Source organism: Mustela erminea, chromosome 10, assembly GCF_009829155.1.
Source record: "Mustela erminea isolate mMusErm1 chromosome 10, mMusErm1.Pri, whole genome shotgun sequence".
Taxonomy (NCBI): Eukaryota; Metazoa; Chordata; class Mammalia; order Carnivora; family Mustelidae; genus Mustela; species Mustela erminea.
Window position 1 is genome coordinate 76,939,920 of NC_045623.1, and position 24,967 is coordinate 76,964,886.

Consider the following 24,967-nt stretch of genomic DNA (forward strand, 5'->3'; position numbering starts at 1 on the left):
AGCAATGCATATACACATTAGATTCAGTATCAGTGTATCTGGCAGGCATTGTGGCATTTTATATGCTCTGGATCTAGCACTTCATTCTTCCAACTCTAATACCAAGATAAGAGGTGGAAAGAGCACTATATAGGTTATTAGAGGACTGAGTTCTAGCCTTAGATTTGTAAGCGGCATGAACTGAACCAAGCATACTCCCCTGACCATGGTTTCTACATTTCTCGGTAACGTGGTAATCAAAGCAAGATAAGGAATAGCAAAAATACTCTAAAGAGCAGTAAACAGTGGTTTTTAAATCAGTATCCTTAATACTATCAACATTGTAGGTGAGTAAGAATGCAAAAGAATAAGAAATTTCAGCCTAATTGAAGGAATAGAGTAGAAGACTACAGAGCTGGGAGCAGAGAGGTGGATCATAGAAAAGGAACTAAAAAAAAAGATATAATAGTAGCTGTGTGTTAGACATTGATCTAAGCAAGCGCTTTATGTATATTTATTCATTTAATGCTCATAACCGCTTTATGAGAAAGTACTGTTATTTTGTCCATTTTAAAGATGAAAGACCTCAGGCACAGAGAGGGTACATACTGTATCCAAGGTCACACAGCTAGTTTCTAGTAGAACCAGGATTTGTACCCAGGCAATATGGCTCCAGAGTCCATACTCTGAACTACTATGCTACATTCCAGAAAGGAGGAGAGTGGGAGGAATCTGGTAGAATGATGAGCAGGGAATGTAAGAAAGAACCGGAAGTTCAGAAACACATTTTTTATTGAGCACCTACTATATCCTGGAGACTATGGATAAAAAGATGCATAAGACCATGGTCCAGGCCCTTAAAAGCCTACAGTCTGGTGAGGAGGACAGGTAGTGAAACATAATATTTCAAAAGAATGCAGCAAGTTCTGAAATAAATACAAAGAGGCATGTACAAAGGCTATAGTGTACAAAGAATGAACACTTCACCCAGTCCAGGCTGGCGGTGTCGAGAAAGGCTTCTTGGAGAGGGTGATTCCTAGTCTAAGAATTTTGAGTTGAAATGAGGAGTTGAAACAAGGAGAGGGTGGTCAGACAGAACGAAGAATGCAAGGGGAGAAGAGCAGGAAGGCAAATGAAAAGGGTCTATTTGGGGAAAAGCATGAACTCCCCATTCGGAGGGAACTCGTTTTCATTTACCTCACATGGACATCAAGCTGCTTCAGAAACTGCCCATATTCTTCACAGAGCGCTTTTTTCTCCTGCTGCAGCCCAGATATCTTTTCTGATAATTCTCGGTTGCTTCTGAGATGCTGAAAAACATTTTTTTTTTTAAATGAGACTATTCTGTGCTGCAAGATTAGAAGTCTGAAAACTACACTTTCCTTGACAGCAGAGTTCCAACAAAGGAGAGGCACTTGCACACAGTCTAGAGGGCAGTGGGAGGGGAGAGCCGTCGTCCTCCAGCTCTAGTGGGGAGGTGACCAGGCAGACATCAGAAGAGGCATTTACAGGGGTTCAGGGAGTGTTTCTGCAACTCCCTCTCTCGGGGGCTGCAGGAGTGGGTTTCCCTGGGGTTTCTGGACTTCTGGAGTTACCCAAAGTTCTGACATTCTGACATTCTCCTCATCCCAGCATCTCCCTTCCAACAGTTGGCAAGCATGTTATTCCCTGTGTTCAATCCTTTCCTGCTTGAGATAGCTAGAGTAGATTCTGCTTTCCTGATAAATTTAAGGGGTAAAATGCTGGGCTCTCAATAACGATTAGCTGTGACTTGGGTCTACAGGAATAGGAAAACTGAAAAGTGAATCCATTTACTTTCTTACCTCTTCCGATTTTCTTTTTTCCTCTTCCAGTTGTTTGAGTTGGGCCTCCTGTTGCTGAATTCTGGATTGCTGCTGAGAATTGGTTATTTCCAGTTGATTCCCTTTATCTTGTAAGATTCTCACTTGCTTTTGTAGCTCTTTTAAATTCTGACCCAGGAGTTTCCTGAGGGCAATTAATGTACATCAAATTACACTGAGTTTACAAAATTCTTTGACCTAAAATTATTATATCATCACAAGGGATTTTACTGGTTCAATGAGGTAAGCTATGTGTCCATAAAATAAAGAGACCAACACAGGGGACCTCTTTTGTGGAAGATGCTCTTCTTAATTCTTGCTCTCACTCATCAAAACAACCCTCTGAAAAGGAAGTAACTTCCCTTATTTCACAGAGGAAGCTGTGGCACAGAGAGCTTTAACCTGCTAGAACAAGATGGATGTAGGGCTCTAATCCTGAATTCTCTATCCTTTCCCCTCATCCTCACTGCTTTACAAGTTGAGTCCCTTGATCTTGGTTCAATATGGTGCTGTTTGTTACACACACTACTGAGACTAAGGCACACGTGTTAATGTTGCAGAGGCTGAATCATAAATGAGCCTGTGTTTGATGAGGAAGTTCCCCCTTTTCCAGAAGGGGCGTAAGTACTTAACTCCTTCAGAGGGAATTTCATCAGACCACGGTTTGTGGAAGAGTTTCTGAAGATTTCCAACAAGACTCTTTGGATTTAGGAGATTATCTAGAAGAATACAATAAGCGTGATGGAGTAGTACCTACATGCTAGGTCACTACTGATATTGGACAAATGAGCTCACTTTCTCTAACTTCAGTTTTCTGAAAAATCAATGGATTCCTGGGAAAGATTAAGAGATTTGAGAGATGGGACTCATACCTCTCAACCTCCAGCACCTCCAATTCTTGTTGTGGTTCCTGATATAAGTGCAGGCTCTATAAGCTTACCTCCTGCCATTCACATCCACTCGTGCACCAGCACTGCCCTCTTCATCGCTGTTTTCATTTCATTCATTACAGACCTGAGCAATTCCTGCCTCTTATTGTCTACTTCTTTTTTTGGTTCCATTCTGAATTTCTGATCAAGGGGCCAGACTAAGTAATAAGATTTTGAGCTGAAAGGGAGGCTTTTAAATTGCTGGCACTAAGGAAACTTGAGTTAGCTACAATGGAATTTAGGAGTTGGAAATTGTCATTGAAATATTTAAAAAGCAATTGATGAATATGTTAGAAATTAATTCCCACATTACATATAGTTTGAGCAAAGACGAAGAGATAAACCAGTTATGCCAATGAATGAAATTAAGAATGCTCTCTGCTCCTCTCCATTAGACCAACAGCCACATCTTCCAGGGCAGTGTCAGCCATGTCCCTGAGACACAATTGTCTGAGTAAACGAATTTGGTCACATTGGGCACCTGGCCACCAGGGCTACTTTTAACTCTGACAAAGTGGATACTGTCACCATCAATGGCCCCTTCACTGACCTCAACTACACAGTCTACATGTTCCACTATGATTCCACCAATGGCAGATTCCATGGCATAGGCAAGGCTGAGAATGGGAAACTTGTCATCAATGGAAAGCCCCTCTCCATCTTCCAGGAGCAAGATCCTGTCAACATCAAATGGGGTGATGCTGGTGCTGAGTATGTTGTGGAGCCATTGGGGTCTTCACCGCCATGGAGGAGGCTGGGGCTCACTTTAAAGGTGGGAACTGAGACGGTCATCATCTCTGCCCCTTGTGTTGATAACCCCATGTCTGTGAGGGGCATGAACCTTGAGAAGTAAGACAACTCCCTCAAGACTGTCAGTAATGCCTCCTGTACCACCAACGGATTAGCTCCTCTGGTCAAGGTCATCCATGACAATTTTGACATTGTGGAGGGACTCGTGACCACAGTCTATGCCATCACTGTCATTCAGAAGACTGCGGACAGCCCCTCTGGGAAGCTGTGGTGTGATGGCCAAGGGGCTGCTCAGAACATCATCTGCTTCTACTGGCACCATCAAGACTATAGGCAAGGTCATCCCTGAGCTGACTGAGAAGCTCACTGGCATGGCCTTCTGCATACCCACCCCCAACATGTTAGTCATGGATCTGACCTCCCGCCTGGAGAAAGCTGCCAAATACAATGACATCGAGAAGGTGGTGGAACAGGTATCGCAGGGCTCCCTCAAGGGCATCCTACACTGAAGACCAGGTTGTCTCTTGTGATTTTCACAGTGACACCCACTCTTCTACCTTCAGGCCTGGGGCTGGTGTTGCTCTCAATGACCACATTGTCTAGCTCATTTCCTGGTATGACAATGAATTTGGCTACAGCAACTGGGTGGTGGACCTTATGATCCACATGGCCTCTAAGGAATAAGAGCCCCTGACACCAGCCTCAGCGAGAACAAGAAGAGAGAGGACCTCAACCACAGGGGAGTCCTTGCCCCAATTCATCTCTCAACACACTGAAAATCTCCTGACCACCACAGTTTTCATCGCAGACCCCTTGAAGAAGGGGAGGGGCTTGGGCAGCCCTACATTGTCCTGTTCCATCAATAAAGTATACTGTACCCAACTTAAAAAAAAAGAAATTAAGAAATCAGTAGATTGAAGAACTCCCTGTCTCCCCAACAGCTTCAACCTCTCAATCCATTCCTTACGTAGCAACCAGAGTACTCTTTCTACATCACAATCTCATCATATCATAAAGTCTAAGCACTTCAATAGAGCTTGTTAGCTAGCTCAGCTTTCCAGCCTAGTTTTCTTACCACTCACTTCATCCCCAAACATTTTGTTACAGGCAAAATGAACTTTTTTCACTTCCTGAAATAAGTCATCCTCTACCCTTATTCCTCCCCTACAACTCCAAGCTTTTCCTTATCTTCCTCTCCTAGGACTTCTTTCCCCTAATATTCTCTATTGAGCCATCCACCCCAAATACCTCACATTCAGTATAAATAGCTTTCTTTGAGCAAGGTTTTCTTGAGCTTCCTAGACTAGAGTAAGTGTCTCTGCTATGCACTGACACAGCACCCTAAACCTCCCTTAGTATAACGCTCACCATAGAGTCTACGCACAAGGATATTCAGCATTATTTGTAACAAAATGTAAGGATATGCAGCATTATTTGTAACAAAATGTCTAAGAAGCATTTTACATAAATTATAGTATATCTATGTAAAGAATGCTATACAACTGTTTAAAATAATGTCATGGAATTAAAAATCAAGGTTGCCTGGGTGGCTCAGTCATTAAATGTCTGCTTTTGGCTCAGGTCATGATCCCAGGGTCCTGGGATTGAGCCCCACATTGAGCTCCCTACTCGGCAGGTAGCCTGTTTCTCCCTCTCCGTCTGCTCTTCCCACTACTTGTGCTCACTCTCTCTCTCTGTCAAATAAATAGATAAAATCTTTTAAAAAAATAAAAAACCTTATAATATGGGAATCCTTGATACCTAAACTGAGGTGTTTTCCCCCAGAGATAATTTGGGGAAACCATGGGGCTGTCTACTGGGGAACACTTCAAGACTCCCAGCTTAATACCAGAGTCTCTAGTTCACATCTCCCACTTTGGGGCAAACTTCCTCAGCAACTTTTTCCCAAACCTGGGGCTGATGTTATTACTTGCCCCCTGACTTAGAAGTTTATTTACATTCATCGTTTTTGTTTGAGCTTATTATATGTCTGCTGTTAGAGCTTTCTCTTGCTTTATCGTGGCTAATACTTTAAAAGGTATGCTCATAGTTTATTTGGGATCTAGCTGTATCATAACAGGAGGAAGGCCTACCATCCTGTTAGATGTGGCAATGAGGCAAGTGTTTTTCCACTGTACCTCACTGAGTGAACTCATTATTCATTCATACGTTCACTCACTCACTTACTCAAAGATTCATTCAGTCACGATCTCTGAGTACCTACTGAGTGCTGCGCCCTATGCTATCGCTTTTTACTAAAACCGAAAGTAAATTTCTCAGCTTCATAATACATGTGAATGTCCGCATGTCTTTTCAGTGGCTAAAACCATATTTTTCTTAAAATATATGCGAATCACTCGAAGTGTCATAGAAGTAGGAAGCATTGGTTACTGAAGTTTAGGTCATCCAGGAAGGTCATTTAAGTAAGAATTGTGATAGTAATAATTTCAGGAAAAAAAAAAAATGAAAGCTCCTAACAGGTTACAGATTCTTGATGTAATCGTCAAGAATGATGCCTGTAAAGTACTTGGAAATTCTTTGAAGAAAATCAGCTAATAAATACAAAAGTTAATTTCATTTAGTTTGCATTTTACGCCAATCATGCTAGAACTAGAAAAGCAAATCCCAGAGTAGCGTATTTCATAGGTCATCCAGTCATTCAAGAAAACTGACTGGTGCACCCTGTGTGTCTCAGAGCAACAGAAGTAATCCCAGCCTTGAAGAAATCTGACACTCTGGTATGAAAAGCAAACAAGGAAAGCAACGATAAGACAGTGTGATGAGAGGTTGCGCGGCGGAGTTCACGTCAGCGGGAACAGTGAGGAGATGCACGGGAAGGCTGACAGGCGGGTGCGCTTGGTGGTTAGCCCCCACGACCCGGACGTCTCTGTTCCTCTTACCTCTTGTGCTGTTCTTCCTGATATTGCTGCTTTGTTTTAGCTTCATTTTCCAATGCTGCTTTTATTCTTTGCTCTAGTTGCTTCATCCCCAAACTACAAGCGTCGGAGAGACAGACTTTTTGAGCATGTTCTAATTTCTGCTGCAGATCCAGGATCTTGAAGGAAATATTTTGTGAATAAAACATTAAGAAAAGTCTGACCTTTTTTCCAGTTAGGGAAATACCCCATGAGCAACCAGCAAACGTCGTGCTATCAAACAAATCTGGTCTAAAGTAAAGAGCATGGCCAAGTTTATTTTAACTTTAAAATAAATTACCTATGTTTTACATTATATGATACATTTGCATAGTTTAGTGTATGTTTGTGTAAACGAAGTTATGTAGTGAAAACTCCTTCTCATATCTATTCTGTCTTTCTGCCAGTTTTCCTCAATCATGTAGGTAATTAATCACTGGTATTAGTTTCTTGTGTACCTTTCCAGAGATTTATTGATGCCCACATAAATATTATTATGCAGTTCTCTCCCATATACATATTTTTTTACACAAATGATGGCATATCATATGTACTTATGCACCTTGCCTTTTAAAAAAATTTGGGGGAGCGGAGGGGCAGAGGGAGAATCTTAAGCAGGCTCCATCCCAGTGCAGAGGCCCCCCCACAGGGCTCGATCTCATGACCCCAAGACCATGACCTGAGCCAAAACAAGAGTCAGAGACTTAACCAACTGAGTCACCCAGGCACCCTTCACCTTGCTTTTTTAAAGTAATAAACTTGGTGATTTTTCTGTATTACATGTTTATGTAGAATTGCCTTCTCTTTTATAGCCACATACTATTCTACCATAAGGATATACTATAACTTACTTAAGTAGATCCCTACTGATGGGATATTTAAATTGATTCCAATCTTTTGCTATTACAAACAATTGTTCTAGAATAAAATATGAGATAAGAATTTGCTATGGCAAAGGCTATTACTTGTTTGTTTAATAGATAATGCAGGGGCATCTGGGTGGCTCAGTGGGTTAAGCCTCTGCCTTCGGCTCAGGTCATGATCTCAGGGGCCTGGGATGGAGCCCCACATTGGGCTCTCTGCTCGATGGGGAGCCTGCTTCCTCCTCTCTCTCTGCCTGCCTCTCTGCTTACTTTTGATCTCTCTCTCTCTCTCACACAAATAAATAAAATCTTTTTAAAAAATTGATAATGCCAACCTGGCTCTATAGGTATTAGGCTAATTTATACTTCCAACAGCAATGTGTGAGCGTGTCTAGTTTCTTTACAGTGTAGCCAGATTCACAACAAGATTTTAAAATAAAGCAGAAGCCTCTTACAAACCAAGTACTTATTAGGATATCACCTAGCATCAGTAGCACATTTTTCAATGTACTGGTAGAACTAAAAATAAGACTTATAATTTGATAGAGAGATGTATCATTTTATTTCAGAATTTACATGTTAGATTAAAAGTATCATTAAAAACTTTTTTTGGTAGGTAAGTCTATTTTTGTTTGTCTATTTTTTTATAAAACCTGTGTCACACAAAACTGTGACACAATTTTGTATGCTATGTACTGGTACATAGTAGATGCTCAATAAATATTTATTGAATGAATAGTTTTTAGCAAAATAGTTTTTGTTTCTCCAATGTATTTTTTTTTTAAAGCTTTTATTTACTTATTTGACAGAGATCACAAGTAGGCAGAGAGGGAGAGGGAAGCAGGCTCCCTGCTGAGCTGAGAGCCTGATGTGGGACTTGATCCCAGGACCCTGAGATCATGACCTGAGCCAAAGGCAGCAGCTTAACCCACTGAGTCACCCAGGCGCCCCTCAAATGTATTCTTGATCTGACAATGCATGCGTTACAATGGTTTGGCACCACATTCCCCACAAACATTCACTGAATGCCTGTGGATGGCACTCCTTTTTTTAAAAGCAGGGCTTTGTGCATCAGTCCCAGGTCCTTGCAGAGCCCATGAACCATAGGAGAGGTGAAGATGCAGAATGATTCAGGGGCAGTGGTAGTGGACAGCCAGTCATCATGAGGTCAACTCAAGTTCCTTTGAGCTGCCCCACTTAGTTCTGCTTAGGGAAAATGATTCCTTAAAGATATGCACTCTTATTTCCACAAATGACAATATCACCCTGTTGGCTTCTCTGCCAAGGACATATGCAAAAGTTTGAACCTGTCACCCAGTTTAAGAAAATAACATTTCAGGGTGCCTGGATGGCTCAGTGGGTTGAGCTTCTGCCTTCAGCTCAGGTCATGGTCTCAGGATCCTGGGATAAAGCCCCGCGTCTGTTTCCCCTCTCTCTCGGCCTGCCTGTCTACTTGTGCTCTCTCTGTCAAATAAATAAAATCTTAAAAAAAGAGAAAATAACATTTCTAATACTTTTGAAGTCTAATCTGAGACCTTGCCGATTAGCCCCCTTCCCTCCCCACTCGAGAAAACCAGTATCTGAATTTTGTATTAACCATTTCCTTGGTTTTTCTTTAATATATAAGCTACATAACATAAATTTTATTGTATACCATTTTGACCTTTATATCAATGGACTCGTACTGTGTTTCTGGTGATTTTTTTTTTTAAAGATTTTATTTATTTGACAGAGATCACAAGTAGGCAGAGAGGCAGGTAGAGAGAGAGGGAAGCCACTCAGGCGTCCCTTGGAGATTTGGTTTTTATTCAATATATGTTGAACTACAAATGTACCTATAACTCATCTATTCTCACTGTTTTACACTATTGTATAAATATGCAGCTATTTATTCTATCTTATGTCAGTGGACATTTGGGTTGCTTCCAGTTTTCTGCTATTTGGAACAATGTTCCTACAAAAATGATTATATTCCTATCTCCTGACCCATATGTGCAATATGACATTTTCTCCAGTATTTCTGCCTAGTGGCAGAAGTGTTGGATTGTATGGTATATACATCTTTAATGTAACTAAATAAATACAAATGCCAAACTGCTTTCCAAAGTGTTTATATTGGGGTGCCTAGGTGGCTTGGTTAAGTGTCAGGCTCTTGATTTCAGCTCAGCTCGTGATTTTGGGGTCCTGGGGTCAAGACCCACATGGGGCTCTGTGCTCAGCAGCAGGGGGTCTGCTTGAGGATTTTCTCTCTCCTTTTCCCCACTGCCCCTCTCCCCCACTCTCATGTGTGCTCTCTCTAAAATAAATAAATCTTTTAAAAACCCCCGAGTGTTTGTACTAATTTGTTCTCCCAATTGCAGTCAATAAATGAGTCCTTGTCGCACAAAATCCTTACCAATATTTAGTACTGTCTAAATTCAGGTTTTTTTGTTTGGTTGTTGGTTTTTTTTTTTTTTTTTACTAATCTGTATATATATATATATATTTATTTACTAAACTTAGGGTTTTTTTGTTTTTTTTTTACTAATCTTTAATTACCAACTACTTTTTAAATGGAGTAATAACATACATAAAGTGTGCATATCTGAAGCATACCAAATGAAGTTTTACTTAAACAACCACCTCTCACATCAAGACATACAATACTCTGGGGCACCTGGATGGCTCAATGGGTTAAAGTCTCTGCCTTCGGCTCAGGTCATGATCCCAGGGTCTTGCGATCCCAGGAGCCCACACTGGGCTCTCTGCTCAGCGGGGAGCTTGCTTCCCCCTTTCTCTATCTGCCTCTCTGCCTACTTGTGATCTCTCTCTCTGTCAAATAAATAAATAAAAATCTTAAAAAAAAAAAAAAAAGATATACAATACTCCCAGCACCACAGAAGATTCCCTCTCATCCTCTCCCAATTAGAAGCCCTCATAAAGACAACCACCATCTTCTGATCACAGCTGAGTTTTGTCTATTCTTAAACCTCATATAAATGAAATTACACAGTATGAACGCTCTTGTTCTGGTTTCGTTAGCTCAAAATTAGGCTTCCAAGCATAATTAAGATTGCTATCATCTACTTTTTGATGTTGGTTTTATATTTATATGGTCTGATGAAATGATTTACTTATTTTATGATTTTTTTTTTTTTTAATGTGAGATTGGACTCTCAAACCCACAAATCAAAATGTGCTACTGTTACATACCACTGCCACCTGGTGTTAGGCAGTATGAAATGCAGGGGCATGATTTCCAAACATGCTTTTCACAACACAAATTGCCCCCCCAAGTTACAAGATTAAAAATCATATAAACAGACAAATGAGAGGTGAATCAGTTTTTTAAAAGTTGAAAGCATAAAGCAAAACTCATATGGCTTCAATCAGTTACTTTAGGTTCATGTTACAGCTTTATTAAACCTACCCTTTTTTTTTTTTTTTTTAAAGTTCATGCAGTTTAAAGAAACAGGAGCTTTACTGAAACTGCAGGAGCAGGTGAAGTCAAGAGAGAGGAGAGCATGGAAGAGCAAAGAAAAACCCTAGAATTCTATCAAGTCTGCATCGCAGCTACTTCTTAGACTCTTTGGGGAAATGGGATTTCAGTAGTGGAATCCAGTGCACGTTATCTATTAAGCATGAGGATAATTACCTTTGCCTCCGCGTCAGCAACTTTTGATTTCTCCTGAGCCAGCTTTTCCTGCAGGTTGTTCTGGGATTTGATGCTCTGAGCCTGTGTAAGTCCCTCCAGCTCCAGTTCCCTGATTTTCTGCTGACTGTGATTCCATTCTGCTGTGAGTGAAGAGCACATCTTTGTGCTGTCTAATAACTTCTGCTGGGCCTGCTTTAGTTCAATTTTGATCTGGAGGTGGGGAATGAACAAGAGTGATAGAAAAAAACATGGCAAAAAGGTGAAGGTGAGCCAGAACAAGCACTTTTCATAGTAGTGCTGTCCCCCAAGAGCTGACAAATAGCCAGTGTCACACGCATGATTACCTCTCTAGAGCTGTCATGTGTAGTAAGGCTTGCCAAAGTCTATCTAGCCAGATGGCAGCTGGACAGAGGAATTTTCCTGAGAGTTTCTATACATGCCTGATCTGAACATTTTCCATCCTTTTGTTCAATCAACTGCAAGCTGGCTTTCATTCCCACTACTCCGTGAAACTCTCTATGCCAGGGCCACTACTGATCTCCCCACTGCCAAAATGAATCCAATGGACAACTGAGCTTTTAGGTAGCATTCACTCCCTCCATCTCAGAAGGTTCTCTTGGAGTCTATGATACTGAAGTCTCTTGGTGTTCTCCTACCTCTTTGCTGTTCCTTCCTGGTTCTTCCTGTGTAGACTATTATAATGCGACTCAACTTCTAAATATCACTGGACTACTGTAGGCCTTGAGAGTGGCTCATTCTCTCCCTAGGTTCATGATTTGAAATACCACCTTCATGCCAATAACTGCTAAAATAAAACTCCTTGAGTCTGTCCATACCAAACATCACTTTTCTCTGTCTTCCTGATTTCAGTAAATGATGCCACCATCTAAGGTTTTGTTCAAGCCAGTAGTCTGAGAGTCATCCTGAGTTTTCCTTACCTATCATGAGCCCATTCGGCACCCACTGGCATGTTGCTTCAACAACATGTCTTGCATCTGCCCATCCGTGTCCACCACCCTTGTCTATGACACCATCATCTCCAGCCTGGGTCACTGCAGTAACAATGTGGTCCTGCCACTTCCACCCGTTCTCTACATTGCAGACCAAGTGTCCTTTTCTCTTTCTTCTTCTTTCTTTCTTCCTTTCTTCCTTCTTTCCTTTCCTTTTCCTTCCTTCCTTCCTTCCTTCCTTCCTTCCTTCCTTCCTTCCTTCCTTCTTTATCTCTTTCTTTCAAGAGCAAGTACACAGATTAGGGGTGGGTGGGAAGAGAGTGAAAGGGAGAGAATCTTAAGCAGGCTTGCTGCCCAACATGGAACCGACACAGGGCTCCATCTCACAACCCTAGATCATATCCTGAGCCAAAATCAAGAGTTGGAGGTTGTTTGTTTTTTTTTTTTTTTTTTAAGATTTAATTTATTTATTTGACAGAGAGAGGGAACACAAGCAGGGGGAGTGGGAGAGGGAGAAGCAGGCTCTGTGCAGAGCAGGGAACTCAATGGGGGGCTCCATGTGGGGCTCGATGAAGAGCTCAATGGGAGGCTTGATGGGGAGCTCATTGCAGGGCTTGATCCCAGGACCCTGGGATCATGACCTGAGCCGAAGGCAGATGCTTAACGACTGAGCCACCCAGGCGCCCCAAGAATTGGAGATTTAACTGACTGAGCCAACCAGGTGCTTCCTCCCTCCTTTTTTCCCCTCGCCAACCTCTTTTATTTAAATCACAGGTTATTTAGTACCATGAAAGCAAAAAGGATCATCTCTATATTTAAAAACTGATGACTAACTTAACTAAAAATTTTGAAAATTTAAATGAAAAATTTCTATAAAAATAAAATATACTAAAGTTGATACAAGAATTCTTAAAAAATGTAACTTCTTATAACTATTAAGAAATTGAATCAGTAATGGAAAATCTTTCCCAGAAGAAAACTCTAGAGTCAGAAGGACTCAGAAATGAGTTCTTATAATTATTTAAGAAGAAATAATTGTAATTTATTTTTACGAACTCTTTCAGAGGATAGAAAAAGAGGGTATGTTATCCATCTCATGTTAAGGGGCTAGGGTAACCTTGATGCCAAAATCTGACATGGATATTATAAGAAAGGAAAAAGACAGGCCAGCCTCATTTGTGAACTAAGATGCAAAAATTCCAAAGAAATATTGGCAAGCTAAAATCAGCAATGTAGAAAAAGGATAATGATTTAGGATGAGGTTGGGTTTATCCCAGGAATGCAAAGTTGAGTTAACATTAGAAAATCAGTCAATGTAATTCATCATAATAACAGATTCAAAAATCAAAATATGCAGAAAAAGAATTTGATGAAATTCAACATGTGCTCATCATAAAATACTGAATGAACACTAGAATAGAATTTTCCTAATGTGATTCTTAAAAATCTATTTAAAAAAACCCTATGGGGTTCCTGGGTGGCTCAGTTGTTAAGTGTCTGCCTTCGGCTCAGGTCATGATCCCAGGGTTCTGGGATCGAGCCCTGCATCAGACTCCCTGCTCAGCGGGAAGCCTGTCTCTCCCTTTCTTTCTCCCCCTGTTTGTGTTCCCTATCTTGCTGTCTCTCTCTCTGTCAAATAAATAAATAAAATCTAAAAAAAAAAAAAAAAAAAGAACCAGCCTTGGTCTCCAAAACTTAAAAAAAAGAAAAAAACAAAAAACCTCTAAAAACATACTAAATGAAATATGAGAGCTTTCCCATTGAGACAAGGAAGGAGAAAATACACCCCATCACCAGCTCTATTTGGCACTATCCAACCCACTGCTTCGAACAAGAATAAAGAATAACAGGTGTAACATGTGGAAGGGAAGAAAGAAAATTATATTTATTCTTAGGTGATATGATTGTTTACATATAAAATACAAAATGATAGAAACATAAATTATAAGAAGTAATTTAGGGGCACCTAGATGGCTCAGTTGGTTAAGCATCTGCCTTCGGCTCAGGTCACGATTCCAGGGTCCTGGGATCAAGCCCTGTATCAAGCTCCCTGCTCTGCAGAGAGCCTGCTTCTCTCTCTCCCTCTGCCTGCTGCTCTGCTTATTTGTGCTCTACCTCTCTGTCAAATCAATAAATAAAACCTTTTTAAAAAAATAATTTAAAAGTAAGGCAAGGTTTTTATTAGAAAAAATTTATTGCATTTTTATGTATTAGCAATAGTTAGAAAGTGAAATTTTTAAAAAGTTACCAATTACAATAGTGTGGAAAGTATCAGCACCTAGGAATATGTCTAACAAAAGATGTATAAGACCTCTACAAAGAAAAATATGATATTGGGAGAAATTAAAGAAGACCTATATATAATACACACACTTTTAAAAAAAGATTTTATTTATTTATTTGACAGAGAGAGAGAGAGAGAGAGAGAGAGCGCACAAGCAGGGGGAGAGGCAGAGGGAGAGGGAGAAGCAGGCTCCCCGCAGAGCAAGGGAAACCCGACCATGACCTGAGCCAAAGGCAGTGGCCCAACCAACTGAGCACACAGGCATCCCTACACACACATTTAGCAGAGGATTTGATACTGCAAAGATTTAAATTCCTCCCAGATTTGGGATGCCTGGGTGGCTCAGTCGGTTAAGTGGCTGCCTTTGGCTCACCTTATGATCACAGGTCCTGGGATTGAGTCCCACATTGGGCTCCTTTCTTAAGCAGGGAGCCTGCTTCCCCCTGCCCGCCTGCTCTGCCTGCTGCTCCCCCTACTTGTGCATTCTCTCTCTCTCTGGCAATAAATAGAATCTTTTAAAAAAAAGAATTCTTCCCAAATTTATCTATAGATTCAGTATAACTCTCAAAAGGTCATTTGTGTATATATGTATGTATGTGTGTTGAGTACATGTGGGTATGTGCATTTAACTTGACAAGCTGTTGATAAAATTTTTATAGAATTTCAAAAGGCCAAGAATGCCAAGGCGTCCTAGAATAAGAACAAGATGAAAAGATGTGTTCTATCAAATATTAAGATTTACATAAAGCTAACATAATTAAGATAGCATGTTATTGGCACAAGAATAGACAAAACAGGACAATGGAACAGAATAGAGACCTTGGAAACAGACTACATATATGCCAATATTCTTTTTTTTTTTTTTAAAGATTTTATTTATTTATTTATTTATTTGACAGAGAGAGGCAGGGAAAGAGAGAGAGGAGGAAGCAGGCTCCCTGCTGAGCAGAGAGTCCAATGTGGTGCTCGATCCCAGGACCCTGATATCATGACCTGAGCCCAAGGCAGAGGCTTTAACCCACTGAGCCACCCAGGCACCCCATATGCCAATATTCTTATGATCCATGTAACAATATAGTAATGTAGGAGAATATCTTTATGACTTTGAAGTTGACAGAGAACTCTTTCTCTTTTTTTAAAAGATTTATTTATTTATTTATTTGAGAGAGAGAAAGCAAGAGTAAAGGGGAGGAGCAGAGGGAGAAGGAGAAGCAGATTCCCTACTGCACAGGAAGCCCAATGCAGGGCTGGATCCCAGTAGAATCACGACCTGAGCCAAAGGCAGATGCCCAACCAACTGAGCCACACAGGCATCCCTCAAAACATATACTTAGAGAGTGAAAATATAAGCCATAGAGTAGAAGCTGTTTGTAATACACACCTGATCAAAGCTTCATATATAAAGAATTCCTATAAATTAATGGGAAAATGAAAATGACAGAAGCCCCCCAAAAAGTAAGCAAAATCTTGAACAGGTCTTCACAAAATAGCAACTCAAATGTCAAAGAAATATATAGAAAGCTGCTCAACTTCATTTGTAAACAGGGAAATGCACTTTAAAACTGCTAGGAGCGGGGCGCCTGGGTGGCTCAGTGGGTTAACCCTCTGCCTTCGGCTCAGGTCATGATCTCAGGGTTCTGGGACGGAGCCCCACATTGGCCTCTCTGCTCAGCAGGGAGCCTGCTTCCCCCTCTTTCTCTGCCTCCCCTCTGCCTACTTGTGATCTCTCTCTCTGTCAAATAAATAAATACAATCTTAAAAAAAAAATGCTAGGAGCTACCACAATACACATACATGAGATTAGCAAAAATTGTCAAGTCATAATCTGTGTTGCTCTGGTCATTACACCTTGAGAAAGATGTAGTATTGCTTGAAAATGTTCAGAGTTAGACAGTGAAAATTATCTCAGAAATGTGTTTAAAAGGAAAAGTGAAATGCTGTCTTACAAGGAAATATGATCAAGATTTGGAATTTAATTTACTACTACAAAGGCTTGAGGGAATATGGTCAATATTCAAAAAATCATGAAGGGTGAGGAATAAGGAAGCAGTTTCTTCAAATAATCCTGGAATACTAGGACTCTCTAGAAGGGCCTCCCTTCAAGTTTGACGTAAATGACTACTTGTTTTCCTCTGTATCTCCCCCACTGTGTTGTGAGTTCCTAAAAAGGAGGAACCCTTCTTAATCTCTTTTTAGGTCACTTTTTGAAGAAGGTACCTTGTTCCCGCTACACCAGGTATGACGAATTTTCCTATAAAGGGCCAGAGAGTATATGTTTTAGCCTTTGTGGGCCACATGGTCTCTGTCAGAACTACTCAGATCTGCTATTACAGTACAAAAGCAGCCATCCATAATATGTAAACAAACAGGTGGGACTGTGTGCTAATAAAGCTTTATTTACAAAAACAAGAGGCAGGTAGAATTTGACCCATGGACTCCTACTGACCAGAGGATAAGCACTTTATCGGTTTTACCTATGGTTAAACCCTCAGTATCAACAAGATTGCCAGCCTGGATTATGACCAATGCCTTGTACATATTTGTTGAATGCTGAATTCCAGAACTTATAAGTTATAATTTATAACTTATAAGATAGGGACTTCTAGAAAACTAGGTCCCTAATATATGCTTACAGAACTGAACCTCAATTAAAAGGAAGCACTATTTTTATATGATGGTTCAGTTTGAATATTCGTGTGGTTCATAAAATTTAGATGAACTCTGTGGCTGGCAGTTCTACATAGATTATTTTAGAACAAGCATGTTTGGGAGATGTCCTCCTAACTTTCTGATAGAATAAGTGTGCCCTCCTATGAATTGTACCTTGGTGCAGTTGATATTTGATTCAATCAATAATAATGGAAACGGCTCTTAGGGATAAATAAGTCTATAGATAGAACTAGGGCAGGACCTTCAGTGTTTGGGATCAGGTCATTCAAATTTAGTTAAGTGTTAAAAGTTTTAGCTAATGATTTCAAAAGATTGTGTAACTTTAAAAAGTTTGTCTCCTTTATAAGTTGACAGTATACACACAACTTCAGCAGCAGGGAAACAACTGAACTGTGAGCCTTCTTGGTGGGGCAGAGTCAGAGTGAGTTATCAGAGAGCTCACATCGCCCACACATCTGGGGGTCCTACCACGAATTATGCAGCTGGGGAATGAGAACGCGTTTATCTCTAGGGCTGATTAGCAACTGAGACCCTCTGATCCAGGGTATGCCCCAAGAATCACCTTAAGGCTTTCTTCCTGAAGTAAGCTATTATGCTGTTTCAAGTCCAAGTTCTTTCCTCGCTCATACCGGAGCTCATTTTCAGCCGAGTTACACAGAATCTGGAGCCGGTGCAAATTCTGACGAAGCTGGTCTACACCATCTTGCTGCTGGTATTTCATCTTCTCTCCAGATGATGGACACTAAACAAACATTTTAAAAGAGAAACATGGGCAATTTGAAAGAATATTGGTAAAACATGGGTTCCAGCTCTCAGAAGCAGAAATGTCAGAACTATTCACCCGTAAATATTCTTGGGAGTTGGCTTACCTCCAGCAAATTACTCTCTTTTATACTTATGGCCATTTGGTACATGTTCACATAATTTAACTCCCGTTATTTTAGAGTGAAAATATCAATGAAATTATTTGAGCAAAGCAGTTAAGCATAGACAATTAACTTTCTTTTCTTATGAATGAAGGGAAAGAGAAACATGGATCATTTTAGAGTAAAACATGCTTTAAATGGGGAGTTCAAAGAGCCAATATGTGAAGAAGGAAAGTGTAAATGTGTACTCATTGTGTGTGTGTGTGTGTGTGTGTGTGTGTGTGTGTGGTATCTGTTGGCAAAAGAAAGAGAACATTTAGCAGAAGATCTTAAATTCCCAGTCTTCTTCATTGCTTTCCTGTTACTTTCACATGATTCTTCTTCAGTTACTATACAACCACACACTCTCCTGCAGGTCTCCAGGGCAATAAAACCACCTTGATCAAAGGAGGAATCATGGGGTTTTCTAAAAGGTAGTCTCACATGGGTGTGCTATGTAGATAAAGAATTCAACCTTACCCAATTCAATAGATAACATATATTTAGAGTTTCCTGAGTCCTGGTCCAGGGTCCTTCTTGCCCATGACTTTCTGGAAATCCCATGTCATTAGTCCAGTTCTTTCTTGCTTACAACAGAATTGCAACACAGAATTCCCCGAGTCCTATAAAGCCCTTTAACTCCTATCTTGATTTAGTCAAGGAGGCAGTCTAAATCCAGTTTGCTAGTCCTAGAGCTTCAAGTGTCTAAGATCTCTAGAAAAAATTCTTTAATAGAATTATAATGTAATTATTAAGAACCCTAGCTTTGGAATTAGTTTCAGTCCTGAATCTATCTTGAAGAAGTTAGTTTCTCTGCTTTTTATTTCCTTCATCTATAATAATGATAACTGCTGGATGGAGTAAAAGATATGTAAGATAATGCATGCCAGCACTTAGCATGATGCCTGGCACACAATAAACACTCAGTAACATGACCTAGGACTGTGGGTGCTACCCAGCTTTATTTTAACTGCCTTCTGGTTCCATCTGAAAACAAGAATTCCCTGAAACCTGGAAGTCCTTGATCACCAATGTAGCTTCTTATTTAATTATCAGACAGCAGCTTTTAATAATCAATGGATAACCAGCAGCCCATATGGCCATTGAACACGCCCAAACAGACATATACAAGAGAAGCACCCCCTTAATACCAATGTACAGAAATTTTTAACCTGTTTTGAAGATGAGAAAAGCCAGAACAAAAGTTCTTCTGGCCTACGTTTTCTAGTCAAGTCACTTAGCCCGAGCAGAAATGCAAATTATTTTGCATGAAAGGCAACTAACTAGTAAAGAAGCTACCAGGCAACCAGTCAAGTGGCCAATGTAAAGGGTCTCTATTTTCCCCACGTGTAAATGGCTTCCTGGCAGAAGGTTATTACAGAGACATTTAGACTCACTCAGGCTACTAGGAACCATGTAGAACTGCAAAGTAAAGTACTTAGCTTCCTTTCTTGACCAATCAACAGATTTATTAAGCCAATTACTTCTCCGAGTCTCAGCTGACTCATCTGCAAATTAAAGGCATAAGACCAGATGACCCATACACAATGTCTCCTCAATTCATAATTCCTTAAGAATGAAAATGAAACAAATTGGAACCAGCATTAATTATCTTAATTTTATAGGCTTAAGATCTAGCTTTTAATATTTTCAAATATTATCTTCACACAATAAAAATTTAATATGAACCAAATCCATATACTGGTCCCGATGACAAGATCATTCTTTTTGTGGAAACAATTAAAGCCTATGAGCCTTCAATACTCTCATTCAGTGGGGTGGATGGAACAGGCTATCCGGCCTGCAAAGATGTCAAACATCAAACCAAGTCCACTTATTTGGACTCCCTACTCATCAAACATCCTTCAAATTTGAGTTTCCTTCTGAGCTCTCTATAGGTAAACATGTGTTCATTTAAACCTGTTCAAGTGCTATTTATAACTAGTTATTACAGATAATAACTAACTGACATTTTGGTTTTAGCCAATAGTCTTGAAAGTTTGGCTTAATGTGAATTCATCCCCAAGATACAGATCTATTCTAGGGGGACTAATGCATCAAGTTTTAGAGCCTGTGAGCCTAAGGGCCAAACCTCAAATAAATTCATCAAGATAATCAATAACAGACACCTTGGGAGGGTTTTTGGAAGATGGCTTGCCAGCCTTCCTTAGGAAATTAGCTTTACAGGAGAACTGTATGCTTTCTTTGACTTTCTCAGCAAGGGGAGGCAAATGACAGGGGTTAAGACAGGTCAAGTTCTAGAGTAGACAGACCCAGGTTCCACCGCAACGTGTCATTTTAGGAAAATTATTTAACCTCTCTAAAGCCTCAGTTTCCTCATTTGTAAAGTGGCAACAACACCATCTTGCCTTGTTGTGTTGCTTAATATATACAAGGTATTTAGTGTAGTGCCTGGAACAGAGCAAATATTCAATGATGTCATGGAAAAACATGAAGCTAGATTTTTAAACCTATAAAATTAAGCTAATTAATGGTGATCACAGTTTGTTTCACAAACATTGCGGAAGTAAAAATCTTGAATTCAGCTCTTACAACTTACCTGGAATGCTGTTGAACAGCAGAAATTAAGGCACCAAAGGTGATCAGCACCCCAAAATGATGTCACAAATACATAAGAACAATAGAGCTCACCTACTTACTCATAAAAGAGGAACTCACAGTTCTTTTTCTATGTATTTGCCATCTATAAGCATTCTTTAGAGTTTGACATCTGGTCTCAAGTCACAGTTGCTTAAATGTGTATGTTAGATTAAAACAATAGAGCAAAAAGGAGGTAGGCACTAGACACTAATGGGACAAGAGGGGTGAAGACTCAAAACTTCACATACACAAGAACTAAAAGGCAGAACAATTTCTAGCTACTAGTACATCAAAGTACCCTCTACACAGAGAAAGTTTCTGAAATTATCATTGTATAGAACCCTGGAAACAAAAAAAACTTGTCTAAAATGTCTTTTCTCCTTTGTCTGCTTAAAGAAGTGAAATTGTGTTTCTGTGTGTGTGTGTGTGTGTGTGTGTGTGTGTGTGTGTGTGTGAGATACTGCTTTGGGACATGTAAAGTTCAAAATATGTGTGTGTGTGTGTGTGTGTGTGTGTGTGTGAGATACTGCTTTGGGACATGTAAAGTTCAAAATATAAATATGTTATTTTTTCCCAAGAGGCCCCCATCTATCTTGTTTCCTGCTAAAACACAGGGGCCCAACACAGGTCCTGGAAGGTCATAAATACTCGGATAAACGAGTAAGAGCAAATTACCCTTCTTTCACTCATTCAAAGTCATTACTATGGAGCAAAATTACTGAACTCTACAAGAATTCAGTAAACCCTAGAGGCTATGTGGTTTAAGGACCATTTGTCCTTTTACAAAGTGGCTCTTCTCCCAGATGACCCACATAATTTTTATATATTTAATCATTTTTCACCTCCCTCCTGTGTATTGAGAGATGATTCTTCAAATAATGAGAAAGGGTACATTAAATAAAATTAATAAATGAACCCGGGTGTTAATTGTCATACTCTCCAACTCATTGTTGGAGAGTAAATTGATCATCTTACGCTCATTGATCATTTTAAGCTCTTAAACCAAGATTTTATAATCTATGTGACCACAGTGTCCATCCTCTGCCCAAGCCTCTATGCTGCTCACTGCCCAATAAAGGGACTGCCTGGGGGATTTAAAATTAACCTTTTTTTGAACATTGGATGTCATACCCCCCTTTGGTCTTCTCAATAAATGCAATGGCTCCCTTCTCTTTCAAACGTGTGTGAATCTCCTTTCAGGGATCTATTTTCCTTCTTTACTGTGACTTGCTTTGTTTTCAGACCCTATATTTGCATTTCTTTTCAAATGTACTTTTGACTTCCTTTACTATTACTCTGCCTTTTTTTCCTGTGTATATTTGAAGCCATTTTAAAATGTGTATTATCAGTCTTTTGAAGTTGACCTATGTATGTGTACAAAGGCCTCCCTCTGTGGATCTCAAAATAATTCCTAGAAAGGCATGTGTACAGAAATCTTAATTTGTACTAGGGGGAACCTGTAAAATTGAGGTATAAGAGCTAAGGCATGGTTGGGAGTCACTCCCGGCATTTCTCCGGCAGGCAGATCTTGAGTAAGTAGCAAAAGCCAAACTCAAATCAATTCCATGTCTAACTATTTTGTAATTCTAAGCCAGGCACTGATGAATAGAAAATGTGGCACAAATCCTGCCCCTCCCTACCCTGCCTCCCTGTGGGAGATGTTAAGGACCAATCGGCATTTCTTCCTGCTGAGCCTAACTGGAGCCCAAGAACCCCTTAGAACAAAGTGTTTCTGTTGACTGTTTAATCACCACTCAGGACATGGTGATGATCTTGCTTAACAACTTTCATGAATGTTGATATAAAAATGGTACTTACATCCACAGCTGGCCAGAGGAAATGGACCTAATCAGAGTACGTGTTTACAGCACCTACCTTGGCACTATTGTCATCTGAACTATCCCCCGAGCTCTGAGATTGCAGGAGGCTTTGATTTATACGATTCAGCTCTTCTCTAAGCCTCTCGATTTCCTCAGGCTTCAAGATCAACTGCTGTCCTTTACCCTCCATATTTTGGTTCTGTTGTGAGTCCTCCTCCTTCTGCCTCTCTCCTGGCAAAGTGCCCTCCTTTACTGACTCCTCTGCAATTTCCTTCTGCTTACTTTCTCCTTGTTCAGGACTTGGTACAAATATAACAACAGAAAACTGTCAAAATTCTCATTATAGTAGCAGAATATGGACCCCTCCCTCCAAAAATCAACCAGTACTGCAAGCAAATCTTTCAACTTGAATTCTGTAGCAGAATAGTTCTCTTACTCTTACACAGAAATTTTTAAAACAAATGAGTCATATTTTTTTACTCACATTCAGGGAGATGACCCATCAGAGAGTTTCGTTTATACCAAATCAACCAGTTTAGGGGAACTTTTTACTTTTTCAACATTAAGTATGGCACTGGGCAGACACAGCTTATAAAGATTTTTTAATTACTCAATAAGCTCCAGGCACTTTGGCAGGCACTGGGACTACAGTAGGACACAATCCCTGCCCTAGAGGGCTTACAATTTGGTGAGAAATAAGAATATTAAGGGAGTAGATTACACTCATAGTAAGTAATCTGAGACCTGATGGATGACTAGGCACAAACCAAGCAAACATAAAGGTACCAGTGTGTGCATACTAGCATGTGTGTGTGGGTATGTTGGGTGAAGGTGCTGGTATAGATGGGAACAGAGAAAAATAAATCCTGGTGCTCCAGGATGACTTAACGAATAAAATGCCTAAAAGCCTAGAGGTGAAAGAGAGAATGTCCTTTAGAAAGACCATCTGGATGTCACGGAGTGGGGAAACCGGAGATGGTTATTGATTGATGCGATTAACAATGATGCCTAGAACAGGATGTGGGGATGGAAACAAGCAGTGGATTCTAGAGATATTTACAAGACAATATTGATAAGATTTGTCATGAATTTGATGTGGCAGGAGAGGAAGAATAAGGTATACTGGATGACACCTGGGTTTCTGTCTGTGGCAAATAGGCAAGTGGGTGATAGACCAAGAAGGGGGAATGTGGATATGGATTGTGGAGCTGACTCTGGTGAACATGCAGAAGAATGTGAGCAGCAACCTCAGGATCTGGTAACAGGAGCCACGGAGAAGGGAGAAGGTGAGAAGACCATTCTAGACAGATGTCTGAAGACTCATAAGGGAATAAGCAGAGGAAGGAGAACCTGGAGTGAAGCCTGAGAAGCCAGAGGGAGGAGGAAAACCAAGAGACTGTGAGCCACAGAAGCCAAGGGGAGGGAATGTACCTCCACTGGTCAGGCAGTGTGGATGACACAAATATGCTGAGTTTATTTTTATTTGTTCATTTTAAATTTGTTTAGCTACCACGGAGCTGAGATAGCGTTGCTTCACCAATTATAGTTGGTGCTCAAATTCTTCAAGAAGGCAGTTTGGCAATACAGATCAAGAGCCATAAAAATGTTCAGAAGCTTTGACTGAATAATTGAATACCAATGAATTTACTGCAATGGAATAATTCATAAGATGAAAAGAGCTGAATGTATAATAATGCTCATAAGCATGCTATTTAAAACAGTGATTAAATGGAGACACAGAAATGGCTAAAAGAATTAAAGATAAATCAAATTGAAAGTGGTATAAAGATATTCATCAACATGAAAAATACTTATTAAAATAAAATGGCAGAACAATAAACTATATAAATGTATATGTATGTGTATACACATATATAATACCATGGGAAATGTATATATAGAAAAAACTGGAAAGGAAGAGGGGAAAAATTATGGCTAGGGAATTTTTTTTTCCCTTTTTAAATTCTTTTGGCAAGGACAAAAAAAGAATTAAATAGTTTATTTTGAATTCAGCACGTTTTTTGTTTTTGTTTTTGTTGTTTAGAGAGAGAGAATGTGAGAGGGAAAAACGGGAGGGGCAAAGGGCGAGAGAGAGAGAGAATCTTAGGCAGGGTCACCCCCCAGACAATATGAAATAAAGACTAAAATCCTTTAAAAATAAATTTCTGATAAAAATAACAATGATTTTTTTCTATCTTCCATGAACTTTTTTGCTTTTCCTATTCCCAGTGGAAGCCAAATACACTTGGAAGACTGGGAAAAATGCAAACATATACTTCATAATTTTTAAAATGGAAAAACTAACCTCTGCTTCCAGGAAGATGGAATAAACCTACTTTTTCCTGTTTCTCCAGCCAAGTGCAACTAAAAACCTGGGCATTATATATAAAACCAACATAAGAAGACTCTGAAAGGTAGAGAGAAGGCAGACCAACTAGGGTACTCAGGACCTGAGGAGTGACATGACTGTGGGCTTCCTGGGTTTTAACTGCTTTACTCTAGCCAAACACCACAGGAAAAATCTATGCTCCCCCCACCCATGTCAGCCAAGGTCAGGAGCCTATACTTCCACCTTTACCAGGCTATAATAAGGCACCCCTTTTGGGGTGGTGTCACAAGTCAACAGGGAGTGTGGACTTTCATCCCTGCCAGGCAGCAATAGACACGGGGAGTCTGGACTTTCACCTGCACCTGGCAGTGATGAGACACCTTGCTCCTTTTCCTCTGGGCTGGTGTCAGATGAGGCCTAATGGAGAGTAAAGACTTTCACTAACAAGACCACCCTTACACATCTCCGTGTGGTATCATGGAGACCCAGTGGATAGC

General features: G+C 40.1%; 1 protein-coding gene and 1 pseudogene across 1 annotated transcript in view; one reads left to right on the forward strand and one right to left on the reverse strand.

Annotated features, from left to right (window-relative positions):
• Positions 1 to 24,967, reverse strand: part of CCDC30 (coiled-coil domain containing 30) — a 115,823-nt gene that overhangs the window by 23,620 nt on the left and 67,236 nt on the right. The window contains 5 exon segments of the mRNA XM_032302166.1: positions 1,177 to 1,289; positions 1,803 to 1,965; positions 6,400 to 6,554; positions 10,912 to 11,121; positions 17,378 to 17,557. Of these exon segments, the coding sequence (XP_032158057.1) occupies positions 1,177 to 1,289; positions 1,803 to 1,965; positions 6,400 to 6,554; positions 10,912 to 11,121; positions 17,378 to 17,557 (821 nt within the window).
• Positions 2,410 to 4,195, forward strand: LOC116567303 (annotated as a pseudogene).